Here is a 21,130-nt window from a genome sequence, read left to right on the forward strand (position 1 = left end):
ATGTGCAAACCATGTAGCTGCTTGCTAGCAGGAGAGAGTAGACAGATGTGTGCACAAGCATACAGGAATCTAGGTCTTAAATTTGGTCTAGGATAAGAAAAGACATTAGTTTATGTCATATGAGGGGTCATGAGCCTGGAAGTGAATAATCCATGTATGTAACGCATTCTGTGCAAATGAAATACTGCCACAATTCAAAATCTATGTAAACTGTTTGTAATACCCACAAAGGGCAAATGCGCACCAGGTTTAAGCTAAATCCATAACATTGAGTTGAAATATTTTCTTTAGAGATCTGGCTCTATTGTTGTTGCTTATGCAGCATCCTAGTATAGAAATAAGAAACTTAAACTTCTAGTCAAAGGCCATAAACCATTGAACCATGATGTAGAGGTAGTGGCATAAGCAACCCACCCCGCATTTCTTCTTCTCACACAAGCTCACCTCTTTTTTTTCTCTGGCATGGAAGCTTATTATATATTCCCCCCCTCCCCAATACCTCTGTTTCTTGTTTGCCTTCCAGAATCAGGAAGGAATTTGAAGCATTTTTCTTGCTGTGTTAAGTTTTCTGTTCCTTCTATGAATAAATGCGTGTGTCTTACTGCAGTTTTTTTGAGAACAGCCCCATAGTCGATCTCAAGGAAGGCTTAGAACGTATGTGAGGTTGCTCAAAGATTGGCTTGTACCAGATGCTCTAGAAGAATTTGAGATAAGGTATTATCTTAAAAAGGTTTATCAAACTGTGAAGTGACTCTCCTGAGCTTTGAGCTTTCCTTAAAGTTTGATTTCACCCTAGACTGAAAATGGTGTGGATGTATTAACTTCCAAGCAGCCATCTAGCTGGTTTCCAAAGTGCTAGAATCTGCCTTTCTTGAAGGCAAAAAGGTGTTTCTCTTGCTGTGGCCGCTCTAGAGGGCTTCTTGGTTCCGAGAATGTGAATAGCTAATCAGATGAATTGGGCTGCTTCACATGCAGAATGGCTTAATCCTCCTTATTTTGAGGTTTAAAGTAGATAACCCAGCAGATGGACCTACCTGCCAAGTAGTCTGATTTTCTCTCTTAAACTGCTTATTAAACCATAGTAAGGGTGCTAACTGGCCTTCTTGCAGTTGGACATTTTTGGTTTAAGGCTAATGAAATCTTGAACTATAAAAATGCTGTCTCCCTAGTGCTGGATGATCCTGTTGCCTATAGAATGCTTTCTTTCAGATATTGAAGGTGACCATGTTTTGGACTAGGTAGAGCAGATTATAAGTGATTTGGCATAAGATCTTTGCCTTATGATTCTAGGAATCTTACAGCAGGTCTTCCTGCAACAAGTTTGCAAAAAATACCCATATTCTTCCTGTGGAAATTTTTTGGTCTCTCTTCTTACAGTCATGTCAACCATTTCTTTGCATTTATAGATTTGGAAAACTAACAGTTGTGTGCAGTTTGCTATAAATACCTTTAAGGAAACAGTTTCCTACCTTGTTTATCTTCTCATTGTTTTCCTATTCATGAGAAACTCATTTTCATGCAAGATGAAATCTTGGTTACCCTTGAAACTGGCAAAATTATGAAGTCACTTCGGTAGTTGTCAGCAGATTTAATATTCAAAATAATTTATGGTCTTTATTCTCAGTATTAAATTTAAGAAGCTGTAAGTGAAGAGAAGAACAATGCAGAGAACATTCTTTGTGTTAGGTTGAGTTGCAGAATCCAAGAAGATAGTTCTACTATTGTTTTCTAAAAAGCTGTTCACTAGGAAGTGGTATGCTGTTTCTTGGAAATTTTTTTATAAAACACTTTTTTTTTTTTTTTCCCCAAGGCAGAGGCTCTGGCCTAGCACAGGTATTACTTCTGGGGGTTTTTTTGTGGTGGTGGGGTTTTTTTTGTGTGTGTGTCCCCACTCCTGTCAGAATTGACCTTGCTGAAGGTAAATCTCGCTCTTGTTTCTGCTGACAGTGCTCTGTGAAAGGAAAACTTGTTTATCCCCCCTTTAAAGATCTCTATTAAAAGGTCTGAAGAATTTAATGCTTTTCTCATCAATCTCTGCTTCGTTCCCAGCTCGAGAAATCTTTTAATCCTTATACATGGAAATAAGTCCTTGGAACCTGCTTCCTTTGTTGCTTCTTATTGAAAGCAACATCAAGGATCATCTTGGGTTTCAGTCAGGAGAACTTCAGAGTAACAAACAGTGAAGGGTAAAATCTGCCCATCATCTGCAGTATAATGGAAGGACATTCTGGGCTTTCTGTCACCAATCTGGAATTTTGTCTGTCCGACTCTCCATGGATTATCTTTCAAAGCCTGCTGGTTACCTGAAGAGGAGAAATCTACCTGCTTTAGGACTGTTAACAAGCCTGTTCAGAAGGTCAGACTGACTTTGGAGAAAGTTCTTAAGAACCACATATGGGCTCACAGAAGTTCAGAACCTAAATGCATGTCTCTTTGCAAATTGATACTTAGATATTTGAATTTTTCATTACTGTGGGGCAGTGGCAGCCTTCTGGCTCATGTTGAGTGTGCCTTTGTTAGTTTGTAGGGCTGGAGGTAGGTTTACACATGCTATCCAATTTCACAGAGAACGACTTCTGGTTTTGCGCAGAAAAGTTGTCCTTGACCACTTAAGACTCCTGCTAGTTGATCTCCCAGAGTATCTTGTCTGTGGAAATCTGTATTGTAGTGGAAATAAGGATTGCCTATCTATAATACTTTTACTCTGTTGCTTTCATAGAACTATTTTCTTTTGTTTACCTCTACCATTCTGGACCCTAGCTGAAAATTGGGTAAAGAAAGGTGCCTAGAGGGATCACTAGGAATTAAGCTATTTATATTCTCAGATTTGGGAAATCAAAGCCTAACAAAAATGCTCCTACATGCTGTAAGTAATTGCTTTTAAAAGGTTCCTAACTGTGTGGCTAATCAAATGCGTAAGCTAGGGGATCAGTATGAACTAAGAAAATTGTGGAAGGTTAGCTACCTCTGGCAAAACAAAGCAAAACAGTTTCTAGCCCCAGAAACCTGAGTAGTGTAGTGCCATGAGTCTGAAGGTGTCAGTTTATTCTGAATGTCTCATTTGGCACAGGTGTCCTTTGTTATCCCTAAGCCAGGCTGGGAGTGAGTTGCTGTCAAGAGAGGTGATCCTACTTTATCCTCTTTGCAAGCTGCTTGCTCCCACTGTTTCCCTTGTGCTAGATCTACTGACTGTGCATTTGCACAGTGGGTTGAATTTTAGCTAGCTAATCCGTCAGAAGACTAGCTTGGAGTGGGGTATCTTTGTGCCAGATCAGCCATCTGAATCCGCTTACTCTCTGAACCATGTTTGCTGTGTCTGACAGGGAGGGCCCTTCCACTGGTAATTATAACCATTAGATCAAGTTAGCCATAACACAAAATTGTGCCCAGGTGACACCACCACTTGAAAGTGTTTTAGGCCCACAGTGCTACTGTTTCTAAGTGTTGGGAGATGAATGCTGACCTTTTATTCATTATCCTTCTTTTTAGAGAAGAAAAATGTGCAGAACCTGACTTCTTTTTTTCCATCTCCAAAAAGCCCCTCAAGTGAAGTTCTGCATCAGGTCAGGGTTCAGCTGAAATAATAATCTGCTGCTTCAAAGACCACATGCCTGACAAACACAGGAAGGAAAACCTGTGTTTCTTACACCCAGACTTGTAATAGTAGGGAGAAATTTCCAGAGTAGGAAGAAGTGACACTGGAGCTTGTTAATTTTTCACTGTGGGGAAAGGGAAACCAGTAATGAATTTAAAAACTGCCTGTTAGCAGTGGTTGAAAAAAGGTTGTATTGAGAACATTGTCTGCTTATTTTTATCTCTGGCAACAGCTTTTGGTATGCTTTAACCCCTCAAGTAAGGAGTGCCACAGAATCTCGAGGCACCTTCTACAATTACCCTTAAAGTGGTTGAGTATCTTTGTTTTCATTGACGGACTGTGTCCAAACACCTAGTTGTCTGAGATGGAAATGTGCTTTTTCTTTCTTGAATATAGTCCTTAGTACAATTAGTTTAACATTCATTTCCATTCCTCAGGAAATGGCAGCATTTTAATACTCTTCCGCAGTGTTAGAAATATAAGGAAGCATGAAATTTTGGGTGGAGAAGAAATTCTGAAAGACAGGCTGAATAATGAACTTCAGATTTGGTTTTCTCAGAAAAGCATTGCCATCTGCTGTGCTACTGAAACACTCTGTGCTGTCATGGCTCCTGGTCTGTCAAAGTGTGCCACCACAGAGATGAGAACCTGGTAGTAGCCCCTGTTGTATCTCAGTTCATTGCCTTCCTCTGGGAGGGACCTAGAAGTGTGAATGACTAGTGCTACAGCACTTTGCAGCTCATAGCAGCTCTGTATATTGGTATCACAAGCCTCAAACGCTGAAGAGGTGAGCAGACAGAATCCACATCTACATTTCTGATGCATATATTTCAGTATCTTGGGTGATTGGAAGCCATTAATTACATCTGTGAAATGAAACTGGCTTTTCTTGGCTTTATTGTGAGTAGAAATCAGGTAAAACTGATGCAGCATATTGATGATCGTGGATTGTAGATGGCAGGAAGTACAGTTTGGTTGAGGTCTCAAACATAAAGGTGATATTGGGAAAAGAGAAAAGACTTCTCCAGTATTGACCTTTTGGATGGGGGCAGAGAGAAGATGAAGGGTAGGCAGGGAAGTAGTTTCTGTGCATCTTTATTAGCAGACTCCTTTGCCATTAGTTTATCCCAAAGTACGGGCATTATGTCTGCTCTTGCATGTGGTTTTGTATTTTACTGTTTGTCTAGCATGTGGAGTGAGGAAAGCGGAAAATAGATCTACTGACAATAGAATGTTGGGAAAGAATAGGATGTTTAACCACTTACATTAGTTGTAGCCAAGAGCACTGGAAACTTGTATGTAAAAAGGAGCTTGCTCATTCCACAGTTGTGGCCTTTCTATAAAGCATCAGGGATCCTTGAAATCTATGTACAATTCTCATTTAAAAATACATTTAAGTAACTTTAATTTCAAAGAAGCTCTTCCAAATTTGAATGGGGCCTTCTCTGTGCAGGAGATTTCTAAACAAAGCTTTAGAGCTTTTTGTCTGCTATCCACAAGCTCACACAATCCTTTTTTTAGGATTTAAGTTGCCTGTTACTGTAGAGATGCCAAACTCTTGCTAAATTCTTAATAGTGAATGAATACAATCCATTTATGTATCATTTTAGCTTGAATCTTTTTAAGCTGTGCTGGCAAAAAGGTTGTTAAGATTCCCCAAAAGTGGGGAGGAGGGTTGTTGTGCTGTTTGTGTTTTGTTTTGTTAACTTAAACTGAACTAACTTTTTTTAACTTGGTCCAATTCCAGATGGTAGTCACTTGAGCTATATCCCCTTAACTTCGTTAGAAGAATGCTACTAACAAATAAGTGTTGAAGGACATTCAAGAACTTCAGAAGTTTATTCTGCTCCACACCTCTGTGTTTAAAATGGCCTGTATTTGATTACAGCTAGGCAAAAATGAAAATGTTTAAAAATATTTTCCCTGATTTTGAAAAAATTACTACTACTTAATTTTTCTTTGCTTGTTCAGTTTGATAAGAGGTTAATTTCTGGAGGTAATAATTCATTACTTTCTGTTATATAATATTGTATGGATTATCAGAATTACATTCTATCTTTTGTAAGACTTTTTAAACAAAGATTTACAGTTTCTCCATTTTATTTTTAAAATAAAAGTTATCCTGAATCCTTTGATCACTGAATAAGCAAAAATAATGCTTCAATATACTAATGTTCTACCATTCATAATAAAGGAAAGCTCTTCAAAGGCTGCAAACCAAGTTCATAAAAAGCTATGTAAGCATAGTGCTTTGTGCAGTAGCCAGACTGGGGTAGGAATGGTGCGGGCAAAACTGAGACACTTACTGATGGTGGTGTAAGATTTTGTTAAAATATAACACAGAGAGCAGTTTTTAAACTTTTTCTTTTCAAAAGTAAATTTTCATCTATCTGCCCATTATAAACCTAGTTATATAACCCCAATATATATTTTTTTAATTAGAGAAATATGTTCTGAAAGAGGTTAATTTCCCTAGATTTGGAAAGAGGAGTAAAAATAAAACTGAAGTGTGATGAGTATTCATGTAATAATTTTAGAAACTACAGTGAAATGAAAACTCAGTCTTTTACCTTGAAGAATGTTACTCTGCAGATACAAGAATTGGAGAAAAGAGGTTCTGTCTGTGCTGCACACTTTGCCTGAGGTTATGGAAGAAGCTAGGAACTGAGTTTGAGTTCCCTGAATCTTAAAACCATCCTTTTCAGCTAATCTAAACCATGCTACTCTTACACTGTTGTGCTCTGGGTAGTTTTTCTTTCTTTCTTGGCAGAGGAGATATTTTTCAAACAATTTCATACACTTAGCTGGACTCTGTGTGAAGTATAGGATAGTCTTCATGGATAGAGCACTTCGGAAAAAAGTTATTAATGAACCTTCATTGTTACGGATTGGATCTCAGCCAGCTGCTTAGTGATTAAAGTTTAATTGCATGATGATTAGTTTTCATTAGTAAGCAATTAGCATTTAACAGCAGTCTTGTATTGCTAAAGCTAGGGGCGAGCATAAGTGGCTTGAGCCATGTGGAGAAGGTATGTAGCTGGAGATGTGGGTATGAAGTTGTTTGGGGAATATGGGGATGGGAATTCTGACATTAGTTGCCCTCAACAGCTCACTCCTGCTACAGCATTGAGCCAGGAATGGAGATAGAAGTGGGAAATGGAGCAAATGGCCAGAGCAGCACAGCCTGGATATAGGGCACAGAGGCTGGCTGTGGATTAGCCCTCATGTAGGGAGTTATCAAAAATAATTGTCTTCCTCAAAGGGCCCTTTGAAGTTCCGAGTTGTTCTCACAGTAATGCTGGTTTTCATAGTCTTATCCCACTCCTTGCTGCAACTAAAACTCTGTTTTCAGAATCCCCTCCTGAACTTGATGAAATTCTCACTTTTACTGTGATAGCAATCCTTGATTGCTTTGTGCCACAGTGGGGTAAATTAGGGGAAAGATTAGTGAAAGGGCTGGGGGAAGTGGAATAAGATGAAGGTAGAGGGAGGCAGGGATATAGCAAAAGGTCAAGGCTCCTTTGCTGTTAAAGGTACAAAAGTGAAGAGTGTCCCTTGAGGGATGATATGCCACGGTTAGAGGGAACGGGTGCCAGCGAGGGCACTCAGCCTGTGTCTCTGAGATGTGCTGGGTACACTGGTGCACAGTTGAAGTCGAACAGAGTTGAGCTAGGGGATACTGAGGCAATAGGAGCCGAGAGGCAAACGCCAGTGAAACACCTCAAAGTATATAAGGGGTGTTCCTCTATGAAGGAGACATGGATGACAGCCCAGCTGAAGTGCCTCTACACCAATGCACACTGCATGGGCGCAACAAGCAGGAGGAGTTGGAAGCCGTTGTACATCAGGAAAACTATGATATGGTTGCCATCACGGAAGCATGGTGGGATGACTCGCACAACTGGAGTGTGGCGGTGGATGGCTATAAACTCTTCAGGAGGGATAGGAGAGGCAGTGGGGTAGCCCTGTACGTTAGGGAGTGTCTGGATAGTTTAGAGCTTAATGATGGTGATGATAGGGTGGAGTGCCTATGGGTAAGAATCGGGGAAGGCCAACAAGGCAGATATTGTGGTGGGAGTCTGTTACAGACCACCCAACCAGGATGAGGAGACGGATGAACTATTCCATAAGCAGCTGGGAGAAGCCTCACGATCGCTAGCCCTTGTTCTTGTGGGGGACTTCAACCTACCGGATGTCTGCTGGAAATACAATACAGCAGAGAGGAAACAGTCTTGGAGGTTCCTGGAGTGTGTGGAGTATAACTTCCTGACACAGCTGGTAGTGAGCCAACTAGGGAAGGTGCCCCACTGGACCTCTTGTTCACAAACAGAGAAGGACTTGTGAGCGATGTGATGGTTGGAGGCGGTCTTGGGCAGAGTGATCACGAAATGATAGTTTTTGAGATGTGGAGGAGCGGCTAGGGAGGTCAGCAAAACTGCCACCTTGGACTTCCAGAGGGCAGACTTTGGCCTGTTTAGGAGACTGGTTGACAGAGTCCCCTGGGAGGCAGCCCTAAAGGGCAGAGAAGTCCAGGAAGGCTGGACATTCTTTAAGGAGGAAGTCCTAAAGGCACAAGAGCAGGCTGTCCCCAGGTGTCAAAAGATGAGCCAGCGGGGAAGAAGACCAGCCTGGCTGAATAGAGAGCTTTGGCTAGAACTCAGAAAAAAGAGGAGAGTTTACGACCTTTGGAGGAAGGGGCAGGCAAGTCGAGGACTACAAAGGTGTAGCAAGGTTGTGCAGGGAGAAAATTAGAAGGGCCAAAGCTGAGTTAGAGCTCAATCTGGCTACTGTCGTAAAAGACAACAAAAAATACTTCTTAAAATACATTAGCAGCAAAAGGAGAGCTAAGAAGAATCTCCAGCCCCTAGTAGATGGGGGAGGGACCACAGTGACAAAGGAAGAGGAAAAGGCTGAGATACTTAATGTGTTCTTTGCCTCAGTCTTTAATAGTAGGGCCAATTGTTCTCCGGGTACCCAGCCCCCCGAGTCGGAAGATAGGGACAGGGACCAGAATCGAGCCCCCATAATCCAGGGGGAAATGGTTAGTGACCTGCTGCACCACTTAGACGCACACAAGTCTATGGGGCCAGATGGGATCCACCCGAGAGTACTGAAGGAACTGGCAGAAGTGCTCACCAAGCCCCTTCACATCATTTACCAGCAGTCCTGGCTAACTGGGGAGGTCTCAGTTGACTGGAGGTTTGCAAATGTGACACCCATCTACAAGAAGGGCCGGAAGGAGGACCCAGGGAACTACAGGCCTGTCAGCCTGACCTCGGTACCGGGGAGGCTGATGGAGCAGATCATCCTGAGTGCCATCGTGTGGCACGTACGGGACAACCAAGGGATCAGGCCCAGTCAGCATGGGTTTATGAAAGGCAGGTCCTGCTTGACTAATCTGATCTCCTTCTATGACAAGGTGACCTGCTCTAGTGGATGAGGGAAAGGCTGGGGATGTTGTCTATCTAGACTTCAGTAAAGCCTTTGACACTGTTTCCCCCAGCATTCTCCTGGAGAAACTGGCTGCTCATGGCTTGGACAGGTGTACTCTTCGCTGGGTAAAAAACTGGCTGGATGGCCGGGCCCAAAGAGTTGTGGTGAATGGAGTTTACTCCAGTTGGCAGCCGGTCACAAGTGGTGTTCCCAGGGCTCTGTGTTGGGGCCACTTCTGTTTAATACCATTATCAGTGATCTGGACAAGGAGATCAAGTGCACCCTCAGTAAGTTTGCAGCTGACACCAAGCTGGGCAGGAGTGTCAATCTTCTTGAGGCAAGGAAGGCTCTACAGAGGGACCTGGACAGGCTGGATCAATGGGCTGGGGCCAATTGTATGAGGTTCAACAAGGCCAAGTGCAAGGTCCTGCACTTGGGCCACAGCAACCCCATGCAATGCTACAGGCTTGGGGAAGAGTGGCTGGAAAGCTGCCTGGCAGAAAGGGACCTGGGGGTGTTGGTTGCCAGGTGGCTGAATATGAGCCAGCAGTGTGCCCAGGTGGCCAAGAAAGCCAATGGCATCCTGGCTTGTAGGAGAAACAGTGTGGCCAGCAGGACTAGGGAAGTGATCATGCCCCTGTGCTCAGCACTGGCGAGGCCGCACCTTGAATACTGTGTTCAGTTTTGGGCCCCTCACTACAAGAGAGACATTGAGGGGCTGGAGCGTGTCCAGAGAAGGGCAATGAAGCTGGTGAAGGGTCTAGAGCACAAGTCTTCTGAGGAGCGGCTGAGGGATCTGGGGTTGTTTAGCCTGGAGAAAAAAGGAGGCTGAGGGGAGACCTTATGGCTCTCTACAACTACCTGAAAGGAGGTTGTAGAGAGGTGGATGTTGGTCTCTTCTCCCAAGTAACAAATGATAGGACGAGAGGAAATGGCCTCAAGTTGTGCCAGGGGAGGTTTAGACTGGATATTAGGAAATTTTACTTTACCGAAAGGGTTGTCAAGCATTGGAACAGGCTGCCCAGGGAAGTGGTTGAGTTGCCATCGTTGGAGGTATTTAAAAGACGTTTGGATGAGGTGCTTAGGGACATGGTGTAGTGGTAGTCTTGGTAGCGTTAGGTTTACGGTTGGACTCGATGATCTTAAAGGTCTTTTCCAACCTATACGATTCTGTGATTCTGTAAACCACTTCTGCTCCCCTAAGGAGTCTGTTGTGAAGATGAAATATGATGGTAACTTCATCTAGGCTAAGTTAGGGTTGTTAGAAGCCATTCTTCTCCTCCACACCTCCACTTCTGCCAGCACTACTGCTCTGTGACTGAACCAAGTCAGGTAGCTGATCTTGTCAGCTAATTCCCCCCCCACCCTTTTATCAAGCTAATTTTTTTGGCTGGACCGGCTTTCTTGACTGATTGGTACTGACTGTGTTGACTTCTTGGTACTGATACAAGGTACTGATACAAGACAGTCAGTTGGTACTGACTGTCTTGACTGTGTTGGTACTGATACAGAGAAATGCCCCAGCTAGAGATAGGAGGGGGCAGCAGGTTGTGCAAGTACAAACTCATGTCTTAAAATGGTCTGGAAGTGAGTGGACTGGTCAAGACCATGACTTCAAATAGAAAGTTTTCCCAGAATGATATTACTAATTACACAAACTAGTAAATAAAGGTACAATTTAGTCAATACTAAACAAACTAGTCAATAAAAGGTACATTTTTAAATTTGTGTAAGGTGGTTCTCAAACGTATATAGCTTTGCAGCATTTATTACTGATGTCAGGTGCAACCATCTAGTTGTCTAGACACATGAAAAGGTAGGGTTTTTCTTTATTATTATCCCATGATCTAGAAGCACTAGGGACTGGATGCTCCGTCCCCTCCTCTGGCCTAATTTACTAGCCAGAGTAACCTAAAGCAGGCATTTATTTCTCTTCAGTTAAAAGGACTAAAATAGCTGCAGTTTCTTTTGAGAAATTCTAGCAGTGCTCAGGGTGTGACTTTAATCATATAGATTTACTTAAGTTGTCTTCAGACTTGCTGAACTCTTGGTAAGAGTAGACATAACAGCGTAGGACTTAGTGCAAAATACTAACCCTACTCAAGACACAAAGAATGTGGTGAGTGGCAAAGCCCACCCAGGGCTCTGCGTGCTGCAGCTGCACTGTTTGTCAGTACCTGAGCTTCCAGTGGTAAAAATAGATTGCATATGTCTTCCTGAGGTCTGGTTGCACAACTGATCATAGCATAGATACACTTAAGTCTTATCTCAACCAGCTAATTGTTGTCTGTGTCCTAAGCTTTCCTTCTGTTTAGGAAAATATTAAAGGGTGATGTTAAAAACTGGTTGTGCAGTCTTCACTTCCTAGTGATTTTTTTTTTCTGTTTCTAGCTCCTTGCATGTTTTCTTTTGAGTTATGCTTAGGTCCCTTAGTTCTAACTCAGCTGTATGTTTGTCTTTTTCTCATGGCTTATTTCACAAAATGTGGTTTTGTTGGTACTTTGCACTATACTCCTGTTAATTGCAGCTTTTCTTGCACCTCTGACTCCTTTATTCTTACTGAGAACTCAGACTTGCTAAGTTTCAGAAAGTTATTGATGATTAAAGGAGACTGTCCAGCTTCATAAAAGACTTAGTAGTAAGGGAGGGGAAAAAGGAAGAGGGTGTCCTGGCATGAATCTCTGAAGCGGGGACTTTCTCTAAAGGACACTGCTGCTCAATGTGAAACTTAAAAGGAGAAAAAAAAAAAGGGGGGGGGGGGGTGGGAATGGGAGGGAAAGGCAACTTCGTGTACTTGACTTCAGGTTTGAGAGCTGTGAACTTCTCAGACTTTGTGCCTGCGCCGTCAAAAATTCCCTGCATGGCCTTTGACAAGTCAGTTAATTATTCTGTAAAGTAGGCTTTAAAAACGCTTATTTTGTGGCCATTAAGACAAATTTGTAGGGTGCTTTGAAAATTGAAAGTACAGTATGTGTTTAAATTGTCATATGTTCTTAATTAAATTGGAAGATTAAGGAGGTGATACAACGTTGCATGTTCTAGTTGCATAGATGTAATGGGAGAAAGCTAAGTTTAAAGTTTGTTCATGTATTATTTAGAGTCAGGTCCACAGATGATAATAAAAACGTTTTGTTATGTATTCATCTGATGTTAGCTTTCTCTTTTCTTGTAGAAAGTTAAAATGCTGAAGATCCTAACTTGAATGTACTGGTACCATATGTATATTCATTATTATATTTGATTAAGTGTTTTCTGGGGGAATAACTCTTCAAGTTAAATGTGTCAACCTTGAAATTTTAGTGATTACAATGCATAACCAATGCTTTCCAGGAAATCAACAAATTTTTTTTAGATGTTAATTTTAGGAAATTGTTTAGGTTAGATTAGAAAAATTCCAGTACCCACATTATAGGTACATAAAACTATTTTATGAGGTTTTAATGCAGTCTTAACTCCTATACTTAAATTTAATTATTCGTCCTTTGAAGTGTCACACATTATCATTGGGGAGAATAAGGATTCTTTAGCGATGCCACATGGTACTATTCCTCTAAGCAGAAATCTGTAGAGGCAGTTCCTGGGGAACAGGAGATTTGAATAGTTACCAATAAATTCAGTTTTCTGGACAAATAGCTTCAAGGGTAATGCCAAAAGAAGAATTTCCTGTTCTGAGTCTCTGAAGCTGTCTAACAAAGAAGACTTTACTGCTGACTTACACTTCTGCTTTTGGGCTAGAGCCTTCAGAAGATGGAGGAATAAGAAGTGAGAAGAGGGTGTGCCTGTGTAAAATAAATGAAAAACAAAACAAAAATGCCTGTATCCTTCAATTTCTGCCTCAGGTGAAAAAAAGATTGACATTTCTCTTTGGTCTTGCGCAGTGACTTATTTCTAGTAGTCTATGGCTCATACCAGTCCTTTTTATCTTAGTATAGATTGATCTAGATTTATAAAAACTGAAGATGTGGCTTGCAAATAGTTAGATAATATTATTGCCTTTACTACAATTCAGCAGTGTTCTGAGCCGACAGGTCTTCATTATTTTTTTTCCCTTCAGATCGGGGGAGAACCACACAGCTCCTTAATGCTTAAGATGGAGGAAGTTCTTCCCCCAGGAGAACAACACTAAGTCTGTCCTTTAAGGAAACTACCTCAGCTGCTTAGTAATATCCAGCCGGAATGCCATCCGGCCTTGGACTTCTGCTGCTATTTATATTTACTACCACTCCTAAACTGCTGCTAGCTCACACGAAGTTTTCCTGTGTCGTGCGTCTCTGGCAAGCCTACTGACCCTAGGTATTTCTGAATAAATTCAGTTTAGAATTCATGAAAAGTAGCTATTATTGTAATGGGCAGTTTAAGCAGCACGTATATCATTATGGTTTGTAGGTTTTTTCCTGATGATTATTGAATAGTGAAATAACATATTCCTCTTTAAACCCATTCAGATTTTTGGCCAGCAAACATTATTTTCCATAGAGCACCTCCTCTGTGTCTGAAGTCATTTCATCAATGTGTGTTACTAATTTGTTTAGTAACTCAACTATGATTGATTATTTATTGCTGTAGTTCATGAGCTTGTATCTTCTTTTCAATTATTTTTTTTAACACTGTGTTACTTGACAGGTTATCACTAAAGAGAGGTGTACTGACTCGCAGGCGTTTCTCCTTCTACAAGCATTGCACCTTTACCTCTTCTCTTGGATTCATTTGACCTGCTGTTGTTGCTCATCTTTGGCTGCTTTTCTAGAGTGGTAGCAGCAGCTACCAGTGACCTCAGGAATACTTGTGTGCACTTTGCTACTCCTTATTATAGCTCTGCCACCAACTACGGCTTCAGCAGCCTTCTGGAGGAGCCATCTTCTTCTTGTCATTCTCTCTTTAACAGTATTGAGTAGTATTTTTATTTGCTACCCTTTTTCTAGAGACACAAGTTGTTCATTTTCCAGTAAGATGAGCATTGTACCTTTTTCACCTATCCTTACTTGCAGTGGAATATGTTTTGACTGTGCAATAGGAGTGGCTCTTCAGACATTAATTTAAGAATTGGTATTCTTATTAATAAGTAAATGTCCATTTGGAATACCGTTACAGAATAATTTTTTCTAAACTATGATTTCCACATACCTTCTTTCACATTCATCTGCCGGCTTCCTCTTTTCTTATGTCTCAAACATAAGTTACCTGTCATTATTTTATCTGCCTTCATCCTGCTTCTTTTTCTTCTTTCAGTTTCAAGAACTTAGGATCTACTTCCAATCAGTGAATCCTGGCTAATTTTATAATTTCCTAAATGAAGTGCCTCACTTTCAAAACCCTCCACATTTACCTTTGTTTTCCTTCACACATTTCTTCAAAGCCCCTCTTGTCTGGGATTTCTGCTGAGCAATTGGATATGCTTAGCCTGCTGCTGTGATGGACTCTGCCCAACGCTGCTGGCTCAGTCTCACCATTCCTGTTTCATCCCTTTGCATCCACCAACGCTTTGTTCTGTATTACCAAAATGTCTTGCACAGTGGGGCTCTGTTCATGATGAGGGCTTGCACAGATTATTACAAATAATGACAAATGGTTTATTTCTGTCCAATGTTAGAAGTCTTTGAGTTGTTGGCAGGGGTGGATTTGTGCTGCACCCTTTTTCCTGCCAGGTTGCATAGGTATTTAATATCTTGTCAAAATCTTTTCCGTTTACAGTTTGCCTTGCTCAAAAGCATTTCCTTATTTTTAAGCCTTTACAAAGGTTTTGTTTCTGTTGAATCCACTGCCAGTAATAACATAGTGATTGTATCCTTAATGAACTAGACCTTTTTTCTTCGAGCCTTTTAGTAAATACTAAGCATCGTCTCCCTTTTTTTTTCCGTCATGCAGTTTGCCTCTTGAAAACAAATTCCTTGAGTTGAATTTATTGCATTTTCTTGCTTATGTCAGTTTTTTCCTTTTTTATGTCACTCCAGTCATTGATATTCAAAGGTATTGCTTTACAGGGGAGAGCTTTTGGTAATTATTTAATTCATCAAAAAACTCTTCCCTTGTGGTGGTGATGTTGCTTTGTTTTAAGACAACTGCATGCTGTTGTTTTATACTGCACTTGGTAGACCTTGTGCTAAATAGAAATTCGCCATATATTTGGATATTTCCTGTAATCGGTACCCAAGATGGTTGGGGAAAAAAATCTAGTACTGGCAGAAAATCCAACTGGAGTAAGTCCTCTCTCTTGCTGACTGTGCTGTTCCTGCAACTCTGTATGTCCTTATCACATAATCGTTGCTTGAAAATTTGAATTTCTTTTTCCTCTTAAGTCTGCTCTTCTATCTTTCAGAGTTTTTCGTAACTAAATTGCACTTATTGTTGCACATTTAATTCCCCAAATGAATAGCCAAGATAACATAAACTGAATAATTTTTTCTGCTAGACTTGCATACTTTAGCAAATTCAAATCCCTATACTTGTAAGTGGTTGTCTGAAATGTTTCTCTTTGTCATCAAAGGAAACAAGATTTATGCATTTCTTGTCATCTTGGACTTGGTAGTCTATGTATTATTTTAATATTCCTTTTAAAATATTGAATGAATACATAGGTGTGTACTTAGCCTGCTTAATTTGAAATTAAACATGCTTTTTCATTACCATTTAAAGTTACTATTTTTTGTCAATTCTGCTAAACCTGTTTTAGTTGACCATTAGTTTACTCTTAAAGTATCTAACCTCTGTTCTGGTTCAGTTATGCTTGGTCCTTATTTCATTTGTGTTTTTTTCTCTTTCCATTGTTTGAGGGGGAGGGTTCATCCTCCTCCATGACTTTCTCAGCTTTTCACCAGTCTCTTCTGGAATATGTTCACGCACATTTAGGCCTTTGATCACTCCACCGAGTGAATGAAACACTTAGGCTTGTATGGAGTAGTGAACATGAATTTATCACTTAGATCAAATTTCAACCCTTTTATATAGTATTACAGTTTAGCTTAGCCTTCCTGTTATGGAGGTAAGACTGAAGAGTCTTAAAAACTTGTAACTGAACAGTATAATTCCTGGGTGCCTACATTCTTTTCAGTAATCATGGGGGTTTTTTGTTGTTCATTGTGGAATTTCACAATCAAATCTCTTGGTCTACAAAAGAACTGCTATTCCAGGCAGGTGCGAAAGTGTGTTTTGTTGTGGTGTCCTGTCTCCAGCAACAGCCAGGAGCAGTTATCGTCAGAGATGTGTAGTAAACCAGGCACATAGAGAGTGATACTTGCATATTTTCTCCCTCCTTTCAGCAGTCACAGCCTTAGAGAAGTCTCTTTCGCATCACTGTGTTTAACAGGCAGTGGCATACCTATCCTTGATGAATTTGTCTAATCTGTTTTTGAACTCACTTATCTTTTGGCCAGTGCAGCATTCTTTGGCAGTGACTTTTATAGTTTATTTGTTGTGTGGAAAAAAGTGGATTTATTTTAAATGTAAACCTGTTATTTGCTCTTCCTTCTTGGAAATGGCTAAGAATCATTCCCTTACGCACACCGTATTTGATTTTGTAGATCTCAATCCCCCTTCGGTTACCTCTTCCAAAATACTTAGTCTTTTCTCATATGGAAGCTTTTTATCTTCCTAGTTATCTCCGTGGGCTGTCTGTTTTTTTTCTGATCTGTTGTATTCCGTTAGAAATAGGGTGACCAGAACCACACACAATATTCAGATGTCAGGATACTACAAGAGTAACAGATAGACATAATGAAGATTTGGGTTTCATTATCGATTTATTTTCCTAATAATGTCTTACGTTCTGGCTGTCTTTTTTTGCGGTTGCAGGGACTGCATGATGTTTCTGTCCAGGATGACTACTAATACCTTCCCATGAGTAGTAAAAGCTAATTTAGAGTCTGTCATCATGTATATGCATAGGTGAAAATATTTTCCCCATGTGCATCACTTTGCACTTAACAACATTCATTTTCATCTCCATTTTATCATATAGTCATCCAGGATTGTGACATGTTTTTGCAGCTCTTTACCATCAGTTTGAGATCTGACTACTCTGGATAATTTTACTAACTTCACAAGTTTTCACACCTTGTTGTTCACCCCCCTTTTCGAGAGTCTCTGTAAGTACAGTTGAATAACTTAAGTGTCTGCACAGGACCTTAGAAATTTTTGCTGGCAAACCATTCCTTGTTAAAACTAACCATTTATTTCTGTTCTTGTTACTTTCTCTTTTTCCTTCAAGTTGAGGGAAATAGAATGCTCTGTTCTTCATTTCAAGTGCTTCCGTGGTACTTTAATCAGCTTTGTATGTATTGAATAGGATTTCCCTTTTTTAAGGCATTTTTCAGTTCTTGTATTTCTTCTGGGTTTTTTTTCCATGCCATCCATTTTGAGCTGCAGCTTTCCTTTGTGCTTCAGCAGCCCGTGCAGCACTGCAGTTCTGACTTTTTACTGTTTCCTAATGCAGCTTTATTAGCATAGCATCTTCCAGATCATTGATTTGTCTGTTTGCTGAAATCTTGGAATCTAAATTTGCCCATAGTTTCTTGACTTGAAGGTAGCTGCCCAATTTTACTATTTTCCTTTATTATCACTCTATTTGCTTGCTATAGGAGTGTATCATCATTGGCAAGAGATACCTTTTAATAATGCAAGTTTAAAGGATTTTTATCTTTTTAATTGTGGGGTTCATTTTTCTGATATTCTGTGCCTGTTTTTTGGAGAACTTAAATTGTTTGACAGGAAATGGAAACAAATAATTCTGCCGCCTTCAGTACTGGTTGTTATCTTTAGCTGCAGTCACATAAGCAAATTTTTTCATTAACCAGTATCTGCATGTCAGAGTGAAAGTGCTGCTTTCCTCTCCTATTTCCTAAAAACGTCTGCTCACCCTCTCTTTTTTCATCTCAATCCCTTTTTGCAGCAGTCTTCCAAAATCACTTATTCCTTTCTCCTACAGCAAATGCTACAAACATTTTTTTGTTTTTTGTTTTTTTTTTTTAGTTTTCCTCATAGCTTGGTGGAGTAAGTTGTCTCTCTGCATCCTGCTTTCCAGGAAAGAGAATGCGGCTGCCTGCTGCTTCTGTTGCCCTTTCGCCTGGATATTCAATCTGAGCTTCTGCCCAGCCTGCCAACTCTCTAATCAGAAATAGTCAGAAGGCCCTCCTTCCTAATATTGCAGCTGACTCTGAAATCCTCGTTATCTTACATCTGCATTTGTGCAGTGCACTTACACAGAAGCAATTATTTTCCTAAAAGCTTATAATTTAAACAGATGAAGGAGAGAGTATGAAAAATGCATATAACTTGTAAAGTGAAGACTTGTACCTGTATCATTAACGCCACATACATTTAATTTTTTGCTTGCTTTTCTTTTTTAGTAACCTTCAGTTGTTGCTTTCCATTTTATTCCGTCTGTGCATTCTTGACACTGATATGCAAGAAGGGGAAAAACAAGGAGATACCTAGAAAGCAAAGCAAAGGAAAAGGGAAGAAGACAGAGAGCAAAGGAAAAACTGGGGCTTTGAAGAGAGGAAGTTAGAATGAGGCCTGCCTGGGTGTGGGGCACAGGTGAGCAAACTGAAAGAAGCAACCCATCAGCAAGAAGAGACTCTTTGGATTATAGACAGTAGAAAATATGATACAGTTATATCTGTTGTGAGTGTCCTTGCTTAAACTGCTTTGGTAATTGTTCCACAAGAAAGATAGTGGGGGAATCATCTGAAGACATCTTGTATTAGTGTTAGGCAGAAGCAGTTTATTTCTGCTTCTAAGCAACTGTTCCTGCTGCTGCCCAGAATGTGTTGGAAGGGCTAGTCCAGCGGCTCCTGTCCTTCCACCAGCAAAACCCTGTCCACTGTGGGATTCCAGTACTCCTAGACAATGGCATTATCTCTGTCAGTGCAGAGCCAAAGGGAAAAGTTCAGGTGTGTGTTTTACTTGAGCGTCTTGGAGCTGCTTTTTTCACAAGCCTAAGAGCTTGTGCTTGGTTGGGAGGAGGAAGGTGGGTAGCTCAGGACATATTTATGTTATAACACCTATGTGGAGTTGGGTACAAATCTGAGGCAGGTAAAAAAAGGTATCCAAAACCCACACCCCTATTTATTACATTTTAGAGCAGTGTGCTGTCAGAAGAGTTTACTCTTGTAGTAATGAAGGAATACCAGTTGCAGTGAAAAAAAGCCCTTAAAGCAAAAGAAATATAGCTAGTGAATGTTTTAGTATTTTGAATGAATTGGAACAGCTTTGCTGCTGCTGTGGTAGCTGTCCCCCAACTGTTCACACTTCCAGGTCGGGTGTTACTTCATTTTGGTAGACAGAGAATGATGAGCTGTAGCAAAGAAGAAATGGGCTGCTAATAGCGTGGAGAGGTAGAGACAATGTATCTGGCTTTAATACTATTGATAATTTAGTTCAAGGGATGGAGTGTCTCTTCTAAATGGCACTTTTCAGTCTCTCCAGCCTATTCTAAGTGAGATATATGTGCCTTGTGGCCAGAGATGGATTGTGGAGATAGGACCTCTGAATCAATCTTCACTGTGTGGTCTTTTTTTTGTTGTTATTCGTGGTTTTTTTTCTCCTTTTTTCCCTTTTTTAATGTAAGCCAGGAGTTGATTAGATGCCTGGCAATGATTACTGTCCATTGGCACCTCCCGTTGGGAGCACACTCCAAGTATCAGCCTTCAGCTCTTTCAAGCAGGGGAGGTTAAGCAGGCTGCTTACTGAGCAAAAGGAATTTCTTTTCCCATGAGAGCTTGAGTGCTGTTTCCCTGGCTAAGAATGCTATAATTCCTTTACAAGTGACAAGCAGGCTGCTACCATCTGCTGGTGAATGGCTGCAGGATGGTGGAGTTTGAGTGAAAATTTGCTCATGGACCAAAGAGAACAATTAGTGGTTATTAAGCTGAATTCACACATTTCCTGTGTGAAGTTCTGTGATTTTATTTTGGGTTTAGAATGTTTTCTAGTTGTAGTGTACATCTTTTTTCTTTTTTTTTGAAACATAAATATATAAGGATAAGGATTCTGACCAAAGCCACAAAAAGTACTAGTAGGACCTATGCATCTTTTAATCTTTTAAGGCACAGCAGTGATGTCTTGCAAAAGAAGACTGAGACCATCCAGAAATTTTTTAATCACTTTGTTCTGTCTTTCTAGAAACACCTGGATATATTTGGAAACCACGTGGCAGTACATGATGATAGTCTTTTTCAAAGATAGTGATAGACTCGTAAGTTGTTTTAGAACCATACGGCTTTGTAGGGTGTCTGCTTTGTTCAGTCACTCTGTGGTGTGTCAAGAAGGAAGAACTCGAAAGAAAAGAGTAGTTATTGTGTATGTGGTTCCCCCAGCTTCCCCTGAAAGAAGCAGATGGTCGGGGGTCCCAGGAGGTAGAAGAAATGGGGCCATTAGACTGTCAGTGGCTTGTGAAAAGCAGAAGCATCTGCCAGAATGGAGACTTGTTCAGCAGCAGGGGAGCCAGCAGCAGCAGATGATCTCTGCCTTGAGCAGTCAATGGTATTGTAGTCCACTGGGGAATTGCTGTTGTGGGCGTAGCTGCAGGTAACATTGGTAAAATCTAGTTGGTCTGGCAGACAAAAAAAAAAGGGAAATGAAGGCTTGATGCTCATGCTCTGGCATCTTAACTACTCACTTTTCCTAATCAGTCCTAACTACAACTGATTTGAAAGTATTCTGTACCCATTCTCAGCTGAGCACTACAGGCACACTTCAAATTCGTTAAAGTGCCTGTCGTGTTTCTGCTGCAAGTTTCAGAATAGCAAGATGAACCATGCTAGATGCAACAAAGAATAAGTTCAAAAACTAAATTAACATTTGGAAAAAGTATCAAAAATTTTGCTAGGGGTCGTCTTGTTTTCAGTTGTATCGTACAGTGCACTCTTTTAAGACATGCCTTTTTAGTGTTAAGAAATATTTTACACAGCTGCAGTTTAATCTCTACTGCTGTAGTTCTTATGCTTTTATTGACTGCTCTGTACAGGACACAGTGTTCCAGGGAAGAATGACCTCTTCTGTTGCAACAGTGTGATGGTACTTCAAAGACGAGATAAAGTGGGGAGGACAGAATGCCTCTGAGGAACAAAACTAGAAATTCATATCTGTGTTTGAAAAGAATAGTCA

The 21,130-nt window shown here is 40.6% G+C and overlaps 1 protein-coding gene across 6 annotated transcripts in view; it reads left to right on the plus strand.

Moving 5' to 3' along the window:
- TCF20 (transcription factor 20) overlaps positions 1–21,130 on the plus strand; it is a 134,358-nt gene that overhangs the window by 95,624 nt on the left and 17,604 nt on the right. The window contains exon 5 of one of the 6 annotated variants that reach the window (XM_072867848.1): positions 18,370–19,585. The exons of the other annotated variants lie outside the window; for them this stretch is intronic. Within the exon in view, the coding sequence (XP_072723949.1) occupies positions 18,370–18,372 (3 nt within the window). The 3' untranslated portion in view covers positions 18,373–19,585. Of the gene's footprint in view, positions 1–18,369; positions 19,586–21,130 lie in introns of those variants that run through there. 6 annotated transcript variants of the gene reach the window in all.

This window comes from Ciconia boyciana, chromosome 1, assembly GCF_034638445.1.
Source record: "Ciconia boyciana chromosome 1, ASM3463844v1, whole genome shotgun sequence".
Classification (NCBI taxonomy): domain Eukaryota; kingdom Metazoa; phylum Chordata; class Aves; order Ciconiiformes; family Ciconiidae; genus Ciconia; species Ciconia boyciana.